The sequence below is a fragment of the Macrobrachium nipponense genome, chromosome 6 (genome assembly GCF_015104395.2).
Source record: "Macrobrachium nipponense isolate FS-2020 chromosome 6, ASM1510439v2, whole genome shotgun sequence".
NCBI classification, from domain to species: Eukaryota; Metazoa; Arthropoda; class Malacostraca; order Decapoda; family Palaemonidae; genus Macrobrachium; species Macrobrachium nipponense.
The window spans coordinates 94,158,188-94,183,553 of NC_061108.1; the positions used below are offsets into that span (position 1 = coordinate 94,158,188).

Here is a 25,366-nt window from a genome sequence, read left to right on the forward strand (position 1 = left end):
TACAACCAGTCTCTTTTCTGGGCTCAGCTCGTGTCGGCCTATGAAAGTATCCTTAATATCATTCTTTCTAGGTAAAAATTAGTCCTAAAATTACCAGAGAAAAACAAAATTAAGAAAATGTCAGTAAAAACTGACTCGCTCACTCTTAAAAAGAAGTGTCGGTATGATAAAGGGGCGAGTGTGGAACACTACCACGAGCCAAACACCAATTAGAACTTCTATCAGAATCCCCCCAAGAGAGAGCTGATACCAACGGGCGATGCAGCCTCTACTACTACTACTAGAGGACGCCACGGACAGCAGCGCCCCTAGCGGACATCCTTAATTTTTAGCGCTAGCGACAAGTCGCCATTTTCTTGTGCTCGTGCTTTATTGGATTTTATTCGTACTATCTACGATGGAACGCTCTGCAATTGCCACGGCTAAGTTAAGTAACTCATAAGTAACATTTTACCATAGTTTTATCTTCCGGGTACCAGTATTTTCCTCTTAATAGGTCATATACGGTTCCCCGGTTGTCTCGTGGCGGCCATGCCGCCTCGTAAGAATTCCCGGTCCTCCATACTGGGACTTCTTTTTATACTTATGGGCTTACTTTATCACATTCATTGTTTTACATCGAGTTTTAGCTAGTTCAGCCCTCCTACCATTCTCTTAGCTTGGTATTTAGGGCTATTATTATTTTCCGGCCCAGCATCCCGGCTCTTGCTCTACATCGGCTATCGCTGGCTCCGAGTAGGCTCCTGTTTCTTGGAACAGTCTGCCTCCTCCTGGGCTTCTTTCTCTTTTACTAAAAGTGTCTCTTCCACCTTTCGATGTATTTTTATTTATTTATTTAGGGTGTTAGGCTAGCCTAGGTGCTTGTTCCATGTATTGGTACAGCTTGGTTCACGTGGCCCTACCACGGTTGTGTTGCTCGCGGCCTAGGCCACTTGCGGTCACGTGTTCCATAGCACCTTACCCTGCCCCTTCCCTCCCTCTCTGATATAGGGAGGAGCTGGGGGACCCCTTGGTTGTTATGACAACCTCATCGCCTTCTCTCACACTTTCGGAGGTGACCAGGGGTCCTCCCAGCGGGGGGTATAGGGCGACCACTATGAGGTACCGGGTCTCCATGCGGGTAGTTGTGAGGCGGGGAGGAGTAGGCCATCCCTCCCCCCCCTTTTCTCGCTCCCGCCGTGTTTCGCCGAGACCTTCCTCCCCCCTCCCCAGTTGCTCAGCCACCTCCCTTACGATACGAAAGGAGCCTTCCGTCGCAGCCGGGGCACCTTTGGTTATAGGTTACTGGCTCCGCTAGCGGGCAGGGTGGGCACTACGAGTGGTCGGTTGCTTGCCTACTATATCCTTATATCTCTCCCCCGCTACCGGAAGGGAGCTTACCCTTACCTACGCACTCTTCTAGTAGACGGGCGGAGAGAAGTTGTTTTATTTTTATTTTTGTTATTTTAAGGATATATACCCTAATTATAAGATATTTTACAATGAATTGTGTGTTATTATTATTATTTTTAACAACCATCCCCGCCATTTTCCGTCGTGGTTTCCATTACCACCACTCCTAGTTGGTTGATTCTTGTGCTTCCGCCATCGGCGGAGCCATAGCCTATCTTCCAACCTGGTTACCACACGTATTTTAGCGGGCTCTGGTTTTATCTAACTTTATCGCTCCGGCACCAGCGGAGCATATGTTAGGCTGTAAGTGTTTACTTGGTACTCATGTACTTTTTCACTTACAGGCTACCAACTGCCAGGTCCCAGCCTGTAATTCTGCAGGACGCTTTAACGACCGCCCCTGTGGACATGATGAGTGCAGGTCTCACGCCCCTTGTGCCACGTCGTTCAACGAGACGATTGTCTGGCACCCTGAAGCCTGCGCCATATGCTACGACCTGGTCGGTCAGCTGGGAGATGGGGTAAGTCCATTATAGGCTTACTTATGATTTTACTAACAACTTCTAGTCGTAAGTTTGTTAACCCCGTTCCACAATTGGCAGCTAATCTCACCTTTCTTTCAGGCTAGCGGTGTGAGGGAAGTCGCCCTCGCCACCCTGAAAGAGTGGGTGGGCGGCTTTGGGAAAAACGCCGCCAAGGGCCAGATCTTCCCCGCGGGCAAGTCGACGGGTTACGTCGACCCCTTGTCCGCTGCCCACTGATAGCCTCCATCCAGCAAGACCCTCCAGCAATCGTTTGGGGTCGTAGCCTCCCAGGAGTCGGTTCCGGACGTCGCTGCCCTGGACCTTAACCTTGAGCCCATGGCGGTAGGTGGGGAGGATTTGTTGGTTGAGGTAGGTATGTCGGTCGCCCAAGGTCTTTCCTTGGGCGCTCCTGGATCTTCTCCTGTCCCCTCTTCTTCCGCTTCTTTCCAAGGCTTTGCGGGATCCGAGATCCCTATTCGCTCTCCCGCTCTCTCTGTACCTCCTAAGGAGAAGGGAAAGAGAGAACCGAAGACCTTATCTAAGTCGACTTCTAGGAAGTCGTCTTCGTCTTCTTCGGCTAGGAAGTCGTCGACTTCCTATGCCGATGCGGTGAAGGCAAAGCCGGGCTCTTCCCAATCGAAGAGCTCCAGAAGCAAGGCTTCGAAGGAGAAGGCTCGCGCTCCCACCGAGTCACTGCCTTCTCCCGCCTCCGCTGCTTCCACTCCGGCTATGCCGGCAGGGGTAGCAAGCACCAGCACCTGCGATCCCTCTACTGTCTCAGCAGGGGTGATGGAACAGGTGGGCGTGCTAGTAGGCTCCCAAATCTCCGCACTGGGAACGCGGTTCGAGCAGATGTTTGCGCAATTATCAAACAGTCTGTCTCAAACTGGACAGTCAATCCAGGATCTCTCTAATAGAATGAGAGAGAATGAGGACCGAGTAGCTGGGCTAGCTCAGGCTCCTCCCCCAGTCTCCCCTGCATCTAGCACGGGGATTCTTCAACTTCCACCTTATGACTCCTTGCCAGCTTTCTCTATGGAGAACCCATGGAGAGTAGCTGCCTACGCTCCATTCAAGGACGGAATGATTTCTATCTCGGAGTGTGGAACTCGAAGGATTGAGGACTTCGAGTTCTACCCTCCGGGTCTGACGCAGCCTTTCATCGGGTATGCTAGGCTGACGCCAACGGCTCTCACGAGAGAAGACAAAATCTCTAAGGAGTCAGTTCTTTACAGTAGAGATCACGCCCAGCGGGAATGGGTTCACTGTCTTGAGGACTGGGAGTGTACTAACACTAAACTCCAGGCCTACAAGAGTCCCTTCACTATTTTCGCGACGGAAGAGGAGGTCTCTCTTCCGTTCGCCACGAAATTGGTGGAGAAGTCTCTTCAGGCAGTCCTCAAGGATGAGCCCATTCCACAGTTGAGGGAGGCGGAGTCTACTTCTCCACTCTTCCCCGCCTTCGGAGAATTGTGGGAAAACCTGCCAGCTACATTCACGCTGGGTAAACTCAAGCCGGACTGCGCCATGGACCAGTTCGGTGAGAAATTACCTAGGCTGCCGGATTCCCTAATCCAGGCAGAGTTCGATGCGCGAACTAGGTTTGGCAGGTCCCTCAATTCCCTCATCATTACAGAAATGGCTGCTCTTTCCTACGCTAACTGGAACCGCTGTTCAAGATTCTGGCGAAATCTCAGTTTCAGACGGTTCTGACGGACGCTTTTGACTTCTTCCAGGCTAGGAGGAACTGCCGGAAGCATGTCCTACAAGAGTGCACAATCAGGCATGAGCCTAATAGACTCTTGGCTGCAAGCATGTGGGGAGCGGATCTCTTCCCAGAGTCCGCAGTGAACGAGGTCCACCACGAAGCTGCTAGACTCAACCAGAGCCTTAGAGCTAGGTGGGGTATTTCCTCAAAGAGGAAACAGGAATCCGTTCCCACTGCTGGCAAGAAACCAAAGAAGGCTGGTAAGAGGTTCCAGCCATATAAAAAACTCCAACAACAGCAGCAATTTGTGCAGGCAGTCCAGTTACCCAACAGGGACAACCTTCCACCTCTAAACAGAACCAACCTTTCCTCCTGGTGCCCCAGCAATCTCAACCATCCACTTCCTACGCTATCTCGCGGCCTTCAACCCTGCTTATGAAGCTCAAGGCTACTCTCAACCGAGAGGTAGGGCGAGAGGTTACTTTCGTCAGCGTGGCGACAGGAAGGGGCACGAGGAGTAGACAGTTCAGAGGAGGGGCGTGGTGGCCAACCGCCCATCAGCAATGAGGCTCCCCAGGTAGGAGGGAGGCTGTTCTCTTCCGCCACAGGTGGGGGTTCAGCAATTGGGCACAGAGCATAGTGTCCAAAGGATTAGGCTGGAGTTGGATCAAAGATCCCCCTCCAATCAAATCATTTCATCAGGTACCGTCAAAGGAATTGATAGATTACGCGGAAGAACTCCTTCAGAAAGGAGCTATTGCGAGGAGTCAAACATCTAAAATTTCAAGGGCGCTTATTCAGCGTGCCCAAGAAAGGCTCAACAAAAAGAAGGGTAATCTTAGACTTGTCAAAGCTAAACTCTTTCATTCGCTGCGACAAGTTCAAGATGCTTACCCTCTCGCAAGTAAGGACCTTACTTCCGCGTGGAGCCGTCACATGCTCCATCGATCTTACAGACGCATACTATCATATCCCTAATAGCCAGGCACTTCCGCCCATTCCTAGGATTCAGGCTAGGAAATCAGACATTCTCATTCAAAGTGATGCCCTTCGGTCTGAATGTAGCCCCCAGGGTATTCACAAAGATAGCAGAAGTGGTTGTACAACAATTGAGAGCTCAGGGAATCATGGTAGCGGCATACCTCGACGATTGGTTGATCTGGGCACCAACAGTCGAGGAATGTCTCGAAGCTACCAAAAAGGTAGTTCACTTTCTGGAACATCTGGGGTTCCAGATAAACAAAACGAAATCCAGACTTACTCCGGAATCTCATTTTCAGTGGCTAGGAATCCAATGGGATTTGTCTTCCCACAATCTATCAATTCCAGTGGCCAAACGGAAGGAAATAGCAAAATCTGTCAGGCAATTCCTCAAATGCAAACAGACGTCAAGAAGAAACCAGGAGAGAATCCTAGGGTCTCTTCAGTTTGCTTCGGTAACAGATATCCTTCTGAAAGCAAGGCTGAAAGATATAAATCGAATTTGGCGGTCAAAAGCAAACTCCAAATATCGAGACAAGTTGTCAGTAATTCCACAGATCCTCCGCAACCAACTACGGCCTTGGTCAAAAGTAAAGAACTTAGCCAAGAAAGTACCCCTTCAATATCCCCTCCCAGTGCTAACCATTCACACGGATGCATCCTGTCCTGGGTGGGGGGGATACTCTCAGTTCAAACAGGTTCAGGGGACTTGGTCAGTTCAATTTCGCCAGCTCCACATAAACGTGTTGGAAGCAATGGCAGTATTTCTTACTCTGAAGAGACTGCTTCCCCCGAAGAAGTCTCATCTAAGGCTAGTTTTGGACAGTGCAGTGGTAGTTCATTGCATCAACAGAGGAGGGTCCAAATCCAAACATGTGAACCATGTCATGATAGCCATCTTTGCATTAGCAAACAAACACAAATGGCATCTGTCTGCCACTCACCTGGCAGGAGTAAGAAATGTGATAGCAGACGCTCTGTCCCGGTCAGTTCCTCTGGAATCAGAATGGTCTCTGGACGTCAGGTCATTCCAGTGGGTAGGCCGGAGAGTCCCAGGTCTCCAAGTGGATCTCTTCGCCTCACAAGCGAACCACAAGCTCCCTTGCTATGTGGCCCCCAACCTGGACCCTCTGGCTTATGCCACGGACGCCCTGTCGTTAGATTGGAATCAGTGGAGGAGAATTTATGTTTTTTCCTCCAGTGAATCTTCTCTTGAAAGTCCTAGACAAACTAAGGTCTTTCAAAGGGATAGTAGCTCTGATTGCACCGGACTGGCCCAAGAGCAACTGGTATTCCTCTTCTCTTGGAATTGGGTCTCCGACCTCAACGGATCCCCAATCCCAAACTATCACAATCAGTACAAATGAGGACTGTGTTCGCTTCCTCAGGAACTCTCCAGACCCTAACTTTATGGACTTCATGAAGTTTGCGGCTAATAAAGATGCTGACATTGATCCACAGAATATTCTCTTCCTAGAATCAGATAAGAGAGAGTCAACCATTAGACAATATGACTCAGCTGTTAAAAAATTAGCATCTTTTTTGAGAGAATCGAACACTACAACCATGACAGTTAATTTGGCTATATCCTTTTTCAGATCTTTATTTGAAAAAGGTTTAGCAGCTAGCACGATTACCACTCATAAATCGGCTTTGAAGAAAATCTTTCAAGTAGGTTTTCAGATAGATTTGACTGAATCTTATTTTACATCTATCCCTAAAGCCTGTGCTAGACTTAGACCTTCCCAGAGGCCTACTACAGTTTCATGGTTCTTAAATGACGTCCTCAAACTAGCTTCAGATACTGACAACTCATCTTGTACATTCATAATGCTCCTGAGGAAGACATTATTCTTATTAAGCCTAGCCTCAGGAGCTAGAAATTTCAGAACTGTCGGCTCTATCCAGGGATGCGGGTCATGTGGAATTCCTCCCATCAGGAGAAGTTCTACTTGCTCCGGATCGTAGCTTTTTAGCCAAAAATGAAGATCCTCTTGCAAGGTGGCCCCTTGGAAGGTTATCCCACTTCCACAGGATCCTTCTCTCTGCCCAGTATCAATAACTCTTAGAGCCTTTCTATCTCGTACTTCTTCTAGATCCTCAGGTGCTCTCTTCATGAGAGAAAAAGGTGGTATTTTATCAGTTAAAGGCATTAGACAGCAAATCCTTTACTTCATTAAACAAGCCAACCCTGAGTCATTCCCAAAAGCACATGATATCAGGGGAGTAGCCACCTCAATTAATTATTTCCAACATATGAACTTTGAGGATCTTAGAAAGTATACTGGATGGAAATCCCCGACAGTCTTTAAACGGCATTATTTAAAGTCTTGGAATCTTTAAAGTTTTCAGCAGTAGCAGCGGGCAAACATAGTTTCCCCTGATACTGTTTAGTAGTTGTAGTATTGATCCAGTCTCCTTTCTACCTACTTCAACCAACATGCCTCACACCCTATCGTCAGGCTACTCAACATCATAGCTTAGCCGTTGTATCATATAGTGGATTGTCCCTTATTTTTTGCTAGGGACATCCACTTTGTACTGATAATGTACTTCAGTGTACCTACCCTTATTTTTATGCTAGGTAGGACACAATATGTTTGTGTATATTCACCATTTTGTGTTTATGATGAACTTCAGTCACAATGTGTTTGTATATATTTTGGAATATTTGTATTGATGATGGATTTCAGTGTACCTACCCTTATTTTTATGCTAGGGTAGGACACATGTATGTATATATTTTATAATTTTGTATTCTAGTTAAGTAAATCCCAATTTTCCTTATTTTACATGCATCTCTGTAATTTACTTTAATTACCATTTAAGTACTTTAAGATTACTAACATTCTATTATTTTACTGTTAAAATAAGTTAGTTTAAGTGCTTAATTTGTATGCTGTAATTGATTTACTTATATTATATCCATCATTTTAAACTGTTTTTCATTGTTTCCTTTTCCATCTTGTCTGTTTCTCTGGTACTCTTTCATAGGCCGACACGAGCTGAGCCCAGAAAAGGGATTTTGACGAAGGAAAAATCTATTTCTGGGTAATTGGCTCGTGTCGCCCTATGAAACCCCCCCTTTTATGGTTTGTTTTCCCCCCCCTTGCAGGACAAGATGTATTTAACTGTTTTAATTAAGGATGTCCGCTAGGGGCGCTGCTGTCCGTGGCGTCCTCTAGTAGTAGTAGTAGAGGCTGCATCGCCCGTTGGTATCAGCTCTCTCTTGGGGGATTCTGATAGGAAGTTCTAATTGGTGTTTGGCTCGTGGTAGTGTTCCACACCTCGCCCCTTTATCATACCGACACTTCTTTTTAAGAGTGAGCGAGTCAGTTTTACTGACATTTTCTTAATTTTGTTTTTCTCTGGTAATTTTAGGCTAATTTTACCTAGAAAGAATGATATTAAGGATACTTTCATAGGGCGACACGAGCCAATCACCCAGAAATAGATTTTTCCTTCGTCAAAATCCCTTTATTGTGTCAGGATGCTCCAGGAAGCAAGCATTAAGGAATACAATTTCTTAAAGCTTAGACAAGTTACTTTGAGATAGTGTGAAGGGTGGTGAAGTTGGACAAGTTAAGATCTGTGGCAGTGAGATCAGAGCTTTATCACTTTGCTTTTTCAATGGAATCAGTTTTGATAAGAACTTACTTTTAAAGGGAGGCACTGTAGGTGAAAAGTAACCTTTTATAAGACTATTCTTTATTGGGGCAAGAACTACATGCTTCTTTTTCAGGCTTTAGACTTAAGTAGAATCATCCAATTCACTCTTGTATTCTTTTTATACCACATTTTTGTCATACAAGTGACAGGATTCCTTGGTTATCGACTGCCTTGTCTCACACGTATGGAAAGTACTTAATCCTTTCCTAGAACACAGAACATACTAGTTAGAAATGTCTTTCTTACTTTCTTTAGCTAGGTTATTTCCTTATAAATAAGGCACTTGTTCGTCTCAGAACAATTGGTTTAATGTCAAATCTCACCCTTAGGAGTTTTGCTGGCTCATAGTTCCCTATCAGCCAGTTCTGGATTAATCTGCAGCTTAACTTGCTTATATGTAATGGATTTGTAGTGGAGTAAATTTAGATTTTTTCAAAATAATTTCCTTTTTTCTACAGACACAACTTACATTCCATATTACACAAAAGTGAGGCAGTTAACTGTTGGGAAGGCAAGGATCTGTAAACACATGTATAGGCTATTGCCTCTCTTTTGTCTATTAACAAATTTGTCTACGGTATTTGAAGACCACAAATGTGGGCTAATTATAATTCATGTGTTTTGTAAGAAAAATTTATGAAAAAGTAGATATCATTCTTATGAAACATTATTAGCAATATTAGATTTTTAAATGTAACACTCATGTAGTATTGTCAGACCTAATGTTTTCCTTTAAATGTGTAGGTGTGCTCCCCAGTTTTATGACAAGAGGAACCTGAATCAGCTAAAGAAGGAAGTACAAGATTTGAAAGTAAGTGCAGTATATGTTAACATGTAATATAACTGCTTGACCTTGAAGTTTCAAGGTCATGCAGTTTTATTTTGCAAAAAAAATTCATTATTTTATGGTAGTTTAACTGTAGTCAGTGATCTCCAGACAATTCATTGGAGGAGTCTCCCTTTCTACCTGTTGGAATGTGCATGTGGTTGAGGCTTCCTTGGTGAAAAAATTGGTCATTTTTGTTTTTGGTATCACACACACACACACACACACACACACACACACACACACACACACACACACACACACACACACCCAGATTTTGATTAAGTTATTAATGGATACTCTGTCAATTCATAATTCATTCTTATACCATTCATGTAAATAGGAAGCTTCCTAGTGTTTGGTGGTGGTAATTTACTCATTTGATTTTATTTTATTTTTCTTCATCTGCCTATTGATACACAATGGTATGGGTCTTATCCTGCTTCTTTGTGAGAATTTTAAGTAAAACATTCTCTGAACGGCCACTTTTCACCTTTTCATTTTTTATTCAAAGTTTTGCTGGCTTGTTTTTTTATGGTTTTCATTAATCTTTGTGCTTATTTACATTTGATAATAAGCTTTAGTTCTGTTAGTGAATGTGTAGCTCTTATTATTTTGCATTCTGTGTAAGTTTGGAAGTTTAGTTTTATCGTCATTCTTGTGTATCACACAAAGTCAGGGTTCCTTTCCTTTTGCTTAGTTCTAGTTACAGATGTTTATTTCATTATTTATTTGTTTGGCTGACAGTGAAATTGGCTACTTTATTCACTGCTTTTTTATGCATTAATCTATTGCTTTTGTTTATCTGTTATTTTCAGTATACGTACGTATGTTTCAGTTTTCGCAGTCTAGTTGTGTAGATGCCCCTGGCAGACAGTGTAGGAGCTTTATTGTTGGCTTAGAGAGGAACTTATGTTCACTTTGTAGTTCATTAGGTGCCTCTCCCATAGGTGTAAAGATTAACCCTTTAACGCCAATTGGACGTATTAAACGTCGATATGAAAAAGTTTTTTTATTTTTTTAAAAAATTCGCCGGAAAAAATAATTAATGGCCTACTAGGCGAAAACTTTTGAATCACCCGCCTTGGGGGATGCTGGGAGCTCACAGATCAAGGCGTTGTTTTGTTTACAATTGTTTCGCAAGCGCGAATTTCTTTCTTATCGCACTAAAAAGTATCAGCGACACATCTCAGAAATTATTTCGTCACTGAAATAATTTTTGCTCCATTTTAAATTAGCCGTTTCATAGAGTATTATATATGAAAATGTGCACAATTTCATGTAGAATACAACTAAAAACAACAACTTACTTTTTTTTTTGTTGTAATGTACACTAAATTGCGATCATTTTGGTATGTAACACATTGTAAAACAATAAAAGCAACACAGAGAAAATATTATCACAAAATAATGCATGAATTCGTAACGCGCGGACGTAAACAAATATTTTTTTCAAAAATTCACCATAAATCTAAATATTGTCCTAATTTCCAATTTCTTTCAAAATGAAGACAAATGATTGAATATTACTATACTGTAAGAGTATTAGCTTACAATTGCAGTTTTCGACCATATCTGACGAGTTAAAGTTGACCGAATGTCGAATTTTTTTATATATATATTTTTTATATGCAATTATTTCGGAAATAAGAAAAGCTACAACCTTCAAATATTTTTAGTTTTATTCTACATGAAATTGCGCACATTTTCATATATAAAACTCTATGAAATGCCTAATATGAAATGGAGCAAATATTCCGAGAATGGTACGTACGCATTTCGGAGATTTGTGGCGGAGAATCGGCGCGGGGAGGGAAGGAAAGATTTTTTTTTAAATTCACCATAAATCTAAATATTTTGCTAGAGACCTCGAATTTGTTTCAAGATGAAGATAAATGACTGAATATTACTAGACTGTAAGAGTTTTAGCTTACAATTGCGCTTTTCGACCATTTCGGTAGAGTCAAAGTTGACCGAATGTGGTTTTTTTTCTATTTATCGTGATTTATATGCAAATATAATGAGAAAAGCTACAACCTTCAATTATTTATTGTTGTATTCTACATGAAATTGCGTACATTTTCATATATAAAACTTTATGTAACGGCTAATTTAAAATGGTGCAAACATTAACACAATCGCACGTATGATTTTTTTGGAAGAGTTACCGCGCGGACGTAAAGAAAATGTTATTTTTTTCACAAATTCACCATAAATCGAAATATTGTGCTAGAGACTTCCAATTTGTTGCAAAATGAAAGTAAATGCTTGATTATTCTTAGAATATAAGCGTTTTAGCTTACAATTGCGTTTTTCGACTATTTCGGTAGAGTCAAAGTTGACCGAAGGTTTTGGAGATTTTTTTACGATTTTCGGCGCTTAAAGTTGACCGAAGGTCGAAATTTTGGCAATTATCGTTATTTATATGAAAATATCTCAAAACTGATTAAAGCTACAACCATGGGTTGTTTTTAGTTGTATTGTGCATGAAATTGCGCACATTTCCATATATAAAACTATATAACGGCTAATTTTAAAATGGTGCAAACATTACCACAATCGCATGTATGATTTATTTCGGAAGAGTTAACGCGCGGACGTAAGGAAAAGTTTTTTCATAATTCACCATAAATCGATAAAAATATTGTGTCTTAGAAGACTTCCAATTAGTTGCAAAATTAAGGTAAATAATTGAATATTACTAAAATATAAGAGTTTTAGCTTACAATTGCGTTTTTCGACCATTTCGGTAGAGTCAAAGTTGACCAAAGGTTGAAATTTTGGCTATTATCGTTATTTACGTATATGAAAATATCTCAAAACTGATTACTTCATGTAACGGCTAATTTACAATGGTACAAAAATTATGTCAAAGTGACGAAATAATTTCCGAGATGTGTCACAGATACTTTTTAGTGCGGCAAGAAAGAAATTTGCACTTGCGCGCCTGCGTAACGATTGTAAACAAAATAACACCTTGATCCGTGAACTCCCAGCATCCCCCAAGGCGCGTGATTCAAAAGTTTTAGGCTGGTAGGCCTATAAGTATTTTTCCGCGAATTTTAAAAAAAACTTTTGTAAGTCGACGTAAAATACGTCCAGTCGGCACACGGGAGACAAAAAATGTCGACGTAAAATACGTCCAGTCGGCGTAAGAGGGTTAAGGTTTAGATATCAACTGGGCAAGTTGGATCTACTTCCATGCAAGTCAGTCATTTTTCTGGGGATGACCCTGGACTTGATGTAACCTTAGTTTGTCCCATTCTTGAAATATCAATGACTGCATGTTTCTGTTGGAGTTCCTCTTAATTATAGCTGCTCCTACTCAGTTGCGGTGGAAGGTACTCAGTCAGCAGCCGTTTTTACTTTATATTTGGTAGTTTTAGTTCTGAATATTTTATTCATAAGTTCCATATGCATTTTCATTCTTGTATCTTTTTCTTTTTTTTTACCTAATTTGTAGAGCTTTTGCAAAACAATCCATTTTAATATAATTAATTGATTTATATGTTTTTGTCCAATTTCACCCTGAAGATGTAATATATTTGGAAATCTTGTATAATAAAATGGTCTATCAGGCCTTGGCAATACATAGACTATGTTCTTATATAGTATATAGTATTTCCCATTAATTTTTCCAGGAAATGAATGAAGAGATGAAAAAGACTCAGAGATCTTTGCAAAATTTTTCTAATTGGCTGCAGTCCATGCAAGAGTTTGTTGGCAAACAAGTAGATGATATTGACAAATTGGAAAAATATCTTGTTAAGTATGACTGAAAATTTTTTTGTTTTATAATTCACTGATATTCTTTACTGTTTGATGTCTTGATACACAAATTGGTATTTTGTATGTAGTACGTTTATTTCATCACCCAGTATTTGTTGGTTGCTACTGTGTATGTTCAACAATGTTCTGTCTATATTAGGGCATGTTTAATTTACATTATGCAATGGCTGATCAGTTTTGGATTATACATACTGCAGCATATACAATTACACTGTTGTTCTTAATAAAATTCTGTTAAGTGTATGTTTTATTTTTTGACAGGTTTGGTTATGTGCCGGTTGAAAAACCTGCCACATCAGTTGTCAGTTCAGCCTCACTGAATCAAGAAGTGACTGTGAAGGAGCAAATATCTAGTAGCAAGGACTTCGAATCAGAGTGAGACTTTTGCTTGTATCTCGAAACTAGTAATTTTTAAAGTATTATCTTTCCTTGTGAATTTCATTGTAATTGAATTATATGGTGCTGTTGAGTACCTGGCTAGATTACCTTAGTTTGGTTATCAAAGTCATTACATTTATTTATTTGGCTATCAGGTCTCTTGTGAAATACATATGTCGTATTAAAGTTCAACAGATTTTGATGAAACTTAGCAGGGGAATTCTTTTTACTCTAAAAGAGAATTTTCATAGGTAATTAGAAATTAATTCTTCAAATACTGATTATTAATGTTCAGTTAAAAGGCTGGTTAAACTGACGGATTCCTCCAATTTTTAATACTTGTTATTCTTTGTGGTTTGTTTAAACCATATATTTAATAATAAATATTTTTACTAATTGGAAGAATAGTAGTATTGGTAAATTATTTTATTTCTGGGCTCAGCCTGTGTCGCTCCGTGAAATGCTTCCTTTAGTGTTCATTTCGAAGGTAAAATATTGCTATATAATTACCAGAGAAAAATTAAAATAGTAATGCCAGAGAAAACTGGCTCGCTCACCTTTAATAAATGTGTCAGTATGGTATCTGGGGCGAGTGGAAACCACTACCAGAGGTCCTTTGCCATTTAGACTCTCCCTTCCTCAATATCCCTCGTCTACAGAGGAGCCGATCCAAGGCCCCGCTACCCACTACTACTACAACTAGCGCCTTTGTTTTCATTCCTTTCGATAGCATCGTTCACACCACATGCATTTTTTCCTTGTGCTGTGTTTTTTCGTCTGGTTTTATCCACTTTGTTCATCAACAAACATTCCGCCAGCTACATATCAATGTACTGGAAGCTATGGCAGTGTTTCTTACCCTGAAAAGGCTACGACCAGCCAAGAAGTCTCATATCAAGTTGGTATTGGACAGTGAGGTAGTAGTCCACTGCATAAACAGGGGTGGCTCCAAATCGAGCCACGTGAACCATGTCATGATAGCCATATTTGCCTTAGCAGACAAGAACAAATGGCACCTGTCAGCCACTCACCTAGCAGGAGTCAGGAACATGGTGGCGGATGCCCTATCACGATCCGTCCCGCTAGAATCGGAGTGGACATTGGACAAGGAGTCATTCAGATGGATCTGTCAACAGGTACCAGGACTTCAGGTGGATCTCTTTACCACAGAGTCGAACCACAGACTTCCTTGCTATGTGGCTCCCAACCTGGACCCTCTGGCTTACGCCACGGACGCTATGACTATAGATTGGAATGTATGGAAGAGAATTTACCTCTTTCCTTGAGTGAATCTACTCCTGAAATTCCTGGACAAGCTCAGGACGTTCAAGGGTCACATTGCACTAGTAGCCCCCAATTGGCCCAAGAGCAATTGGTTCCCTCTACTATTGGAATTAGGACTCCGGCCTCAACGGATTCCCAATCCCAAACTGACACAGTTGGTTCAAACGCGGACTGTGTCCGCTTCCTCAGGAATTCAGAAAGCCCTAACTTTATGGACTTCATGAAGTTTGCAGCTCAGAAAGATGCCAACATCGATACTCAGAACATCCTGTTCTTAGAATCTGACAAACGGGAATCGACCTTGCATCAATATGACTCAGCAGTTAAGAAACTAGCAATATTTTTAAAGGACTCAAATGCACAAACCATGTCTACGAATCTGGCCATAACCTTTTTCAGAACCTTGTTCGAAAAAGGTTTAGCAGCTAGTACAATTACTACTACCAAATCAGCACGTTAGAAGATCTTCCAATTTGGTTTCAATATAGATCTAACAGATTCGTACTTTTCATCCATTCCAAGAGCTTGTGCAAGACTTAGACCAACTGAGAGACCCAGGACAGTCTCATGGTTTTTAAACGATGTCCTTAAATTGGCTTCTGACACTAATGATGATTCTTAAGGAAAACGCTATTCCTAATAAGTTTAGCCTCAGGCGCCAGAATTTTTGAACTGTCAGCCCTATCTAGGGAATCAGATCATATTGAATTTTTCCCTACAGGAGAACTACTACTCTCACCAGATCGTCAATTTCTAGCTAAAAATGAGGACCCACAAGATAGATGGGCTCCATGGAAGATTATCCCACTTCCCCAGGACCCATCCCTATGTCCAGTTAATTCTCTGAGAGCATATTTAAGCGGGACTGCCCTGATATCTTCAGGCCCCTTGTTCATTAGGGAAAAAGGCGGCACTATTTCCCTAAAAGGGATTAGACAACAAATTTTGTATTTCATAAAACAAGCTAACCCGGAATCTTTTCCAAGGGCACATGATGTTAGGGCAGTAGCCACCTCCATTAATTATTTTCAACATATGAATTTTGACGATCTTAAGAAGTACACAGGCTGGAAATCTCTGACAGCATTTAAGCGCCACTACTTGAAGTCTTTAGAGGCCCTTAAATTTCCAGCAGTGGCAGCCGGAAACACAGTTTACCCTGACACTGCATAATTAGTAATAAGTAGTTATATAGCCTATGTCTCTCTTACACCTCTCTCTCTCCTACCTGCCTCGCTAGCATTCTTGCCGTAGCATGGTCGTTACCGGATTCATACTTTACCTTGGATAGCACTCTGTATATATTAATGATTTGTACTGTATATAGTTGTATCTGGGTCTATTTTCCCTTGTGATAATTTTGTTAACTGGTGTGTGTTATTTGAACCATTGTGGGTTATTTAACCCCTCCGTGTAGATAAGTTAGTTTTAAGGATCATTGAAACTCAATTACTTGTATTTTATTGTTTATTGTAATAATTAATTACCTACATTATAGTATTTAACTCTAATCGAGTTTTAATTTACCTGTAATTATTGATTACTATTTACACTTTTTTTCCAAGCTGGTGGAGCCAATTCTCTGGCACTATTTCATGGAGCGACACAGGTTGAGCCCAGAAAAGGGATTTGATGAAGGAAAAATCTATTTCTGGGCAAGGACTTGTGTCGCCCAGTGAAATCCAACCCCACTTTTCTTCCACACCCTATTTGGCCCAACTTGGGTACTATCTACAGGAATGAAAACAAAGGCGCTAGTTGTAGTAGTAGTGGGTAGCGGGGCCTTGGATCGGCTCCTCTGTAGACGAGGGATATTGAGGAAGGGAGAGTCTAAATGGCAAAGGACCTCTGGTAGTGGTTTCCACTCGCCCCAGATACCATACCGACACCTTTATTAAAGGTGAGCGAGCCAGTTTTCTCTGGCATTACTATTTTAGTTTTTCTCGAGTAATTATAGCAATATTTTACCTTAGAAAGGAACACTAAAGGAAGCATTTCACTGGGTGACACAGGTCCTTGCCCAGAAATAGATTTTTCCTTTGTCAAAATCCCTTTTTGGTTATGATTATTGCTTTGGTGTTTTAAGAGTGTAATTATTTGCTAAAATCTTACTTATTACAAAGGTAAATGACAAATTTTTAATTTATTTTTATTTTTCATAGCTAACAAACCTGCGGTCATAACTTTAGGATAAATCGTCTAGGTCCAGTTGAAAACCAGTAAAAAACATAAAATTGTATTATAAGGTATTGGTGGTAACGGGGCTTGGCTACTCAGGTGAGATAGGAGACAACCAATCTACATTCACCCAAGAACACAGTGATTTATCAGTTTCTTCCAGCCCAGGAAATCCATTGAGTGGTGGCAAGAGGTGGGAAATATAAGTTAAGACCTTAGGTTTGTTAGCTATGAAAAATGCAAATTAATGAAAAATTTGTCATTTGTTCTTGTGTGGAACAAACCTAGGTCTTAACTTTTGGAGAGACTCGGTTTTAGTGGGAGGAAAGGAGGCTTGAACTGACTGAAGGTTCAGCAGACCTGGTCTCTTTTCTCTGTTAAGTAAAAGTGGAGAAAAGAGATGAAAGCCTCTGACTATTCTAATAAATGATATTAAACCGTCAGACTACTGGTCTAATATACATTTGTACAATGTATGAATGGAAGTTAAAGAGCTATATCTACTAACCAGTTCCAGCTCATGATGGATCAATCTTCTTACTGCCTGCCAATAGAGAAGGCAAAAATAGAAAGGAAAAACACTAGTCATCTCATTCACTCTCATGTCATCATCTTAGGTAAGATACAAACTGTCTAGGGGCACTGGATGAGCTACATAACATGTTGAGGAACCACTGGACCCAAGGAAAAAGTGTCCAAGGACATGTTGGCAATGTGTCTTAGATAGAAAGATGTGAAGGTGGTTGACAAAGCTGGGTACCAGCCTTCAAAATCCAGTTCTTAAAGGCCAACAAAAGGCCTAAACCTTGAATTTGTTCCTACACGATATACAAACCCTCGGTCCTTTACATTAGGAATTAGTACTTTCAGCGTAGGCTGGAATCGGCCTTTAAATTCTTGAACAAGGTGGTTAGGCAGTAACTACCGTCTTGATATCTGCCTGCCTGGATGTAAACACTTCACTTTGCTTTCGGCCTTCTTCCAATGAAGATGTATGTTTGTGAGCCCTTGCTGACTAGCCGTTTATCATGATTTTCCCTTTGGGATCTTTCTTTTATTATTTTGAATGAATATATATATATGTGTAATATATATATATATATATATCTATATATATATATAATATATATATATATATATATATATATATATATATATATACATATATATATATTATATTGTGTATGATGTTAATAATTAATTGAGTATAATAATTAATATACAAACCCACTTTTTGTGATAGCCTTGCTAGCTGTCTTTCTGCTTTATGTGTTATGGGTTGGCAGCAAAGGTGTGCCAACATCCTTATTACATATTTTCGCCCTTTAACGTCAGGGTGGGACAGTATATTTGAAATTTACGCTTACGCTTTGGAAATTACCAAAGAGAACTTTGGAGGTTTGTCCTTTTGTGTTTCTCCTGGTATTTCCTCTTCTCTTTCATACTTTCGCTAGCTTATTGGATGAAGATAGAAGGGGGGGGGGATGTGGTGTTATGTTTGAGGGATCTCCTCTCATTTAGGAGGGCGGTGCCCTTGGATGCAAGAGGAATAGCCTTATTTTTTAAATCTTATTTTCTTTCTTTTACAGGCTAGCAGTGGTGATAGTGGATTACAGCAGTAGATGGTTGGATATCTGTTTTGACTATCCTAACCTCGGAATTGTACCTGTAACTCGTAGCATGCTGTGATATTGGTCCTCGAGTGTGTACTGTTCCCCTGCTGGAAATCATTAATTTGCCACTTATCCTGGAGTTTTGTCACTGGACAATGCCTTCGCGAATGCCTTGTGATTATTAACTACTGTTGGTAAGTGTGCTTCATCCTGTAGAAAAAGTCTTGTAGGATTTAGAGAAGTCGTCGAGAAGGAAGAGAGCTCGTCGGGTGTTGTCATCTTCCTCTTCATAATCATCATAGTTTTCTTCTACTTCCTCCTCTTTAATTTCTAAGGCTCCCTGCCAAAGAAGGAGAAGGTAGTCTTCCCCCCTATTAACAAGTCTCATCACGGGACATCTGAGGGTCTGCCTCCTGAACTGAGGAGGCAATTGGATCTTCTGTTGGCTCGCTTGATCCTTCGGGAACAGGAACTTTCATGCTGTCCCTAGGCTCTAGCATGTCGGGGGCCATAGAATCGCAAAATTCAGTTTGCACTTCTGCTGCCAACCTTAGAGGTTCTGCCCTAAAGACTAGTGCTGTGTCGGGTGCTTGTTCACGAAATTCCCCAAGTGCACGTAAATCTACAGATTCGCGTGCATCTAGAGTCGATGGTGCTGAGTCCGCTCACCATCACGACTCAGGCACGGAGTGGAAGAAGAGCGAGTTGCTCAGGTGACTCACACCTTGCCGGTGATTGCTCTCACGGTGATCGCTCAGTACCCTTGAGAGGTTTCAGCCTTGATGAGGACTGGGACACGTCGGAGGGCAGTAACGGCCCTTGCCAGTCAGATGCACACTCAACTCCACTCAGACCACGGTCAAGGTCCAGGGTGAGAATACTCTCCTAGACTTGTGTCATGGCTATCACCGAAGGTTGCTGGCTTCCCACAACTCGCTTCTCCTGTTCTGCTAGTAAGGTGAGCAAGAGCGTCCAGTCTTCCTCACCTATTCCCTCTACTTCCTATGGGTACACCAGGAGGGGTGAGGTGAATAGGAGGGATCCTGTAGAGTGCTCTCTGTAGGAGTCAGTGTCAGGGGACTATTTTCTTGGAAGGATCTTAGGGTCCCACCGGATGTATGTCCACGTCGTTGAGGAAGGATCTTCTGTCGATGATGGAGGGACCTCTCACTGTCTCGACATCTGGTGTTTAGATTCTTAGGATTCGAACACCTAGAGACTGTGTTCTCCAAGGCTCTTTCTGTCCTTTAGACGGATTTCAAGGTGTTTTGGAAGCCTTGAGTGCATATTCTGTTGCATTATACTTACATTCCAGTCTTAATGCTTGTATATAGGACTGGTTTGTTTACATGCATGTTTCTCCCTGATTTCTACAAGAGTTGAGGATGGGCCCTTCCTGAAGATCGTTGGATGAAGTTTGGGGGTCTCGTTGAGTGCTTAAATTCTTTGGAATTTCTAGCACTTTCCAAATGTTTTTGTCTTTTATGATCTCCAAACACTCGGACAAGACAAGAATTTCCGATCATTGTTATTACAATACAGTGAACCCTCCGTATTCATGGACTCTGGATTTTTGGTCTCACGTACATATTTGCGGATTTCTCTTTGGAAAACATATACCCCCATTATTTGGAGAAAATTCACCTATTTGCTGTATTTTTCTCTGAGAAATACAGCGGTACCTCATTTGTTGAACATTTATTGTTGAACTTTCCATTTTTCGAACAAAATTTTCGAGAAAATTTTGTACCGTTTGTCGAACAATGCTCGTACTTCGAACTGACTGATTATCTAGTTTATACTTGTATTCGACGACCTACTGGGTCTTACAAATTAAACTGTACTAATTTTTTTTCATTTACAACATAGTTTAATGATAATATTCGACAAAATACATAAAAGTACAGGCACTAAGTGATTTTAAAGTCTACGGTTGCCGCACACCTTCTTTCAGAGTACTAGACAAGTTAACAGCGCCCTAGACCAGTCAAACAGCGCCATAATCCCCCAATGGCGCAATAAGTGAAATTATATTTATGCAGTATAGTGCTATAGAATTTACTGTACTGTAGTACTGTACAGTACATTATAGTATGATAAATACTGTAAAGTGGAAAAAGCCTACCTTTAATCCTGTGGGTGTCTAGAGTACATAAAGATATAATAAGGTTTTATACAGTGTACAGGTAGCTATAGTGTTCAAGTTACGATAATTCGTCTTACGATAATCTGATTTTACAAGAGACCAAATTACAATAGCCAAACTTTATCTTATCTTCTAGTTAAATAAGTACAAAAACAGCAAGAGTGATGAAAGTATGGTTTTAATGTTATACTCGTTGCGTTTACGTGTACAGCCATGAACAAATGAACAAGAAAAAACTTTTCTTTCTAAGTACAGTGGTACCTCGACATACAAAAGGCTCAACTTACGAAAAACTCGACATACAAAAGCAAATACGAAAAATTTTACAGCTCTACATACGAAAATTGCTCAATTTACGAAAGGTTGTTGCTGTAAAGTCCCGAGATTCGCCCGGACCACCAAGAACAATTTTAAAACTCGCACGCCGCCTACTGAGTAAACTCGCCACCATCCTCCCGCTCTCCCATTGGTTCCTGATGCTAGTCACCCTATAAGATCCTGCTCTCCTATTGGTCAGCCTCTACCCCTTGTGCGTTAAGTATTCTATTGGTAAAAGAATGCTGTAAATTGAAAAACTTATTCATGCAATACATTTGATAAAAAAAAAAAACATTAGGTTAAGATAGAATAAAGAATAGAAATGAATGGTTATACTGTTTGGTAGTTTCAGTAGTTGAAGAGAGATAATGAAAATTTATGGCTTACTGTGTACTAGGAAAAGTGATTGCTTGGCGATCGTTCGATACTCGTAAGTGCTGGATGTAAACAGAAGTTTTGGAAGCTTTTTTGTTTTTGTTTGTTTGTTTGTTTATTGTAGTTAATGGTTACTTAATAATTATTTGAAATGAGTACATGCAATACATTTAATAAAAAGATTGTGAATTAGATATCTTAAAATATAAAATAAATCAGACTGCTATCATCGAAGCCAAAGCCAACAAATACGTATTTTTTTAGAATTCTTCTGCTGTTTTAATATTACGTTACATACATGTTTCATTATAGCTGTCAGTAACTCGGTATCTCCATTAGGTAAAGATAGAATAAAGAATAGAAATGAATGGTTATTATACTGGTAGTTTCATTAGTTGAAGAGAGATACTAATGAAAATTTATGGCTTACTGTGTCCTAGGAAAAGTGATTGCTTGGCGTTCGTTCGGTACTCGTAAGAGCTGAATGTAAACAATCGATTGGAAGGTTTTTTGTTTGTTTGTTTGTTTGTGTATTATAGTTAATGATTAATTAATAATTATTTGAATTGAGTACATACTGATTATTTATGCATTTTACTGGCATATTCTAAGCTTTTAGATTCTTAGGTTTAGATGTCAGAATCATAGACTAGGCTACAGTAGCAACCGCTAACATAGGCTAGGCTTATTGCTAAGGGACATATGCTAAAGTCCTAATATATGCAGTAAAAATTGGGTTGAACATTACATGCAGTTGAATATTACTCAAGTATGTACATTATTTTGCCTTTTTGGAGTCATATTTCTTCCGTCGGATCGGCATCGTAACCCTAGAACATGTGTTGTAGGCCTGGAAATATAATTTACTGGGGTGTTTTTGGAGGGCTTGGAACGGATTAGCCATTTTACATGTAAAATGTGGTCCAAGATACGAAAACCTCATGATATGAAGGACGCCTTGGAACGGATTAATTTCGTATCTCGAGGTACTACTGTACAACCGAATAGGATAACAACAGCATCCGTTTGACATGTATTTCAACCATTGTACTATAGTAAACAATTACCATAGTTATTATAAATGACGTTATGTAGAATAGGACTGAGATATCTTAATGTAATAACTTTATTCGCTATAGATCAAAGATCAATAGGGAAATATATACTGTTGAATTTAAACCTAGTTGTAGCTGAAGCTTAGAAGAACAGTGTTCAAGCTGCTAATGACCTATATCATGCATCGGTAACAGGGATAAAACTCCAGTAAACGTATGCCATCAAACACAACCGTAGATAAAATTGAGATAAAATCATTTTAATCAAAACTACTGTGCTTGAAAGAACACATTTTACAGTGGGTTTCACGCCGATAAAAGATAAATAAAGTAAAGTTCGTATTCCACTGATATAAAAGGAAAATTGCGAACAGAATCACATAATTGTTTTACTCAATAAACATGCCGCTAACGTAATCAGTTGAAAAAAAAAAAAAATTAGTTCACAATCACGAGACATATTCAAGTCATGTTTTTGCCAAAAAGCATGTATAAGGAAAAATTCCCTTGTCTCATAAAGTCAGGTATCTAGATATTTGTTTATGCCAACTAGAAGCAAGAAAATTCGCTCAGAATTTCGTTAAATACATATGGCAAAACAAACTCGTATTCGCCATCAGCTGATTTCCAAACCAAAACATTGACCACTATGTTTGTCGTATTTTATAATACAATAATATGAGAATAGTACATACAATATTATTGGAAACAGTGAAGTAATGTATAACTTTTTAAAAGATTTATGGAAAAGATGCATAATTACATTTTCTTTTTTGCTTATCTTAATTTTCGTCACTATGTCATCTATGTAGCAGCGGCATCTTGAGCTCGTACGGTTCGTACTTCAATTTTTTGCTCGTGTAACAAAGCAAAAAATCAACCAAGTTGCACAGTTATATTTTGTATTTCTATCCCATGGAAAAAAACAAACAAATTGCAGTGTTGCAAAATTGAATGTATATGAGTCTTGTCTTTTAAAATGAATTTATGCAACAATTGTAAATATAATTTGTTACAAAAATGTGATTCAATTATATAAGTTAAAATTTTATTGTTCAGGTGTGACTGAGCAACGTATTTTCTTCATCATGTGAAGGGCTGTTGTTACAAAGACTTCAAATAGACATGCGTAGTGCGTACTGCCACTGTATCATATTTATGTACAAAAACAAAAAAAACCCTGTAATACATTTTTCATACACATTTTAAACATATAAGCATGGAAACGTATAACAAAAAGCTGAAGTTTCATTAACAAAATGATTTATAATTAGCTCCCAAATTATTGAAATATAACTAGGTGAAGTCTTTATAAATGCATTTTTCGGAACAGCAGCGGACAAGAATGAACATGAAAAAACATTCTTTGATAATGTGGAGGGCAGTTACAAAAGCTTCCTTAATGTGTATCATATTTATTAACAAAAATAAAAATACCCTATAGTGGTCCCCCCGTATTCGCGGGGCATGCGTATCAGACCCCTCTGTGAATATAGTTAGAACCCGCGAATAGTTGGAACCCCTATAAAAACACTGAAAACAGCCTATTTTGTTAGTTAAAACTCAAGAAAAACCCACAAAAAATGTCTATACTTGTTTTTTTTATTAGTTTATCAAAAGGTGCATTTTATGATGAAATTGATAATAAACCAAGAATTTGTGGATATTTCTCATAGAAAAGTACCACGAATATGCAATTTTCCGCGAATAATGTGGGGAAACGTTCCCAATAGAAATCTGCGAATGTGTGAGTCTGCGAATCTGGAAAATGCGAATACGTGGGGGTCCACTGTATACATAATATATTTTCACACACATTTTATACATAAAAGCATGAACATTTATAAAATTGACATATCGATCGCTAAATTTGCACTTTTTTAACTATATTTTTTGGAAGAGCGGCAGGCAGTGGCGGATAAGAACAAACATGAAAAAGCATCCTCTTTGATAACGTGGAGGGCAGTTTCAAAAGCTGCCTTTGTAACATTTATGTACAGAAATAGAAATACCCTATACATAATACATTTTCATACACATTTTAAACAAAAAAACATGAATATTTATAAATTGACACATCAATCGCTAAATTTACACTTTTTTAACTGTATATATTCGGAAGAGCGGCAGGCGCCGGCATAGAACAGTTCATGCGCATATAGTTTACCCTAATACCTATGTAATAACTCTCAATAAAAATGTTTAATATCATTTGCGTAACCTTTATGGTCAGAATGGTATTTCTACAAATGTATGTACTCATTAGACATAAGGGCATTTGCGGCGCTGTTAACCGAAAATTATGCCGTAAACATACCTTAAAATACCTTATTTTTCAATTAATATTTTTGATGACAGCTGTAAAACCGATTTGCTATTAAGTGGTTGCGCCTCTAACCGTGGGCCGTCTGTATAAAGCATTAAATATAAAATTTAGCTTTCAGTATAACAATTAGCATAAAAGATGTATAAAATTGTATGTAATAGCGGTGACGTCACGCCCAGCTGACTTAACACAATGAGGGAACGTTGATGTGTTGCGTAGAGAAGGAGAAGAGAGAGTTAAAATATTATTGTATGTATGTAAAAGCAATAACAATTCACATAAAAAGGGAATTTCTCAATAAATTTAACGTAATGATAAAATATGAAAACCATTTATTGCAATACAGAAAAAAAGAGAAGAAAAGTCTTAATTGTGCCAGTGTTCGGTGTGCCGAGTGAGACGGTCTAGTTGAACAATTTAAAAAAAATGGTAAATGAAAGAACAAAGCTTTTCACAATAAAATTTAGCACAAATGATTAACAAAATCATTCACCATTGCGTTGATACACAGCTAACTTGAGGTAGAGGAAGGGAGCGTTTATATTTTTGAGAAGTAATGAATGAATGATTTTATCATGCGTCGTGGTATTGTTCAGGAGAGAAGAGACAGTAAAATCTTAACTGTAACATGTTCGTAACATGTTCGTAAAAGCAGCACCAATCCACATAAAAAATAGAATGTTATTTCACAATAAATTTAATGTATTAAAATATGAAAACATTCAAATGCAATACAGAAAAAAATGTCTTAATTAAGCCAGTGTTTGGTGCGCCGAGTGAGACAGTCTAGTTGAACAATATTAA

At 39.6% G+C, this 25,366-nt stretch overlaps 1 protein-coding gene across 1 annotated transcript in view; it reads left to right on the plus strand.

Moving 5' to 3' along the window:
- Positions 1-25,366, plus strand: part of LOC135216586 (uncharacterized) — a 142,501-nt gene that overhangs the window by 48,373 nt on the left and 68,762 nt on the right. The window contains exons 3-6 of the mRNA XM_064251966.1: positions 9,019-9,085; positions 12,742-12,869; positions 13,151-13,264; positions 18,319-18,414. Coding sequence (XP_064108036.1) covers positions 9,019-9,085; positions 12,742-12,869; positions 13,151-13,264; positions 18,319-18,414 — 405 coding nt within the window. The remainder of the gene's footprint in view (positions 1-9,018; positions 9,086-12,741; positions 12,870-13,150; positions 13,265-18,318; positions 18,415-25,366) is intronic.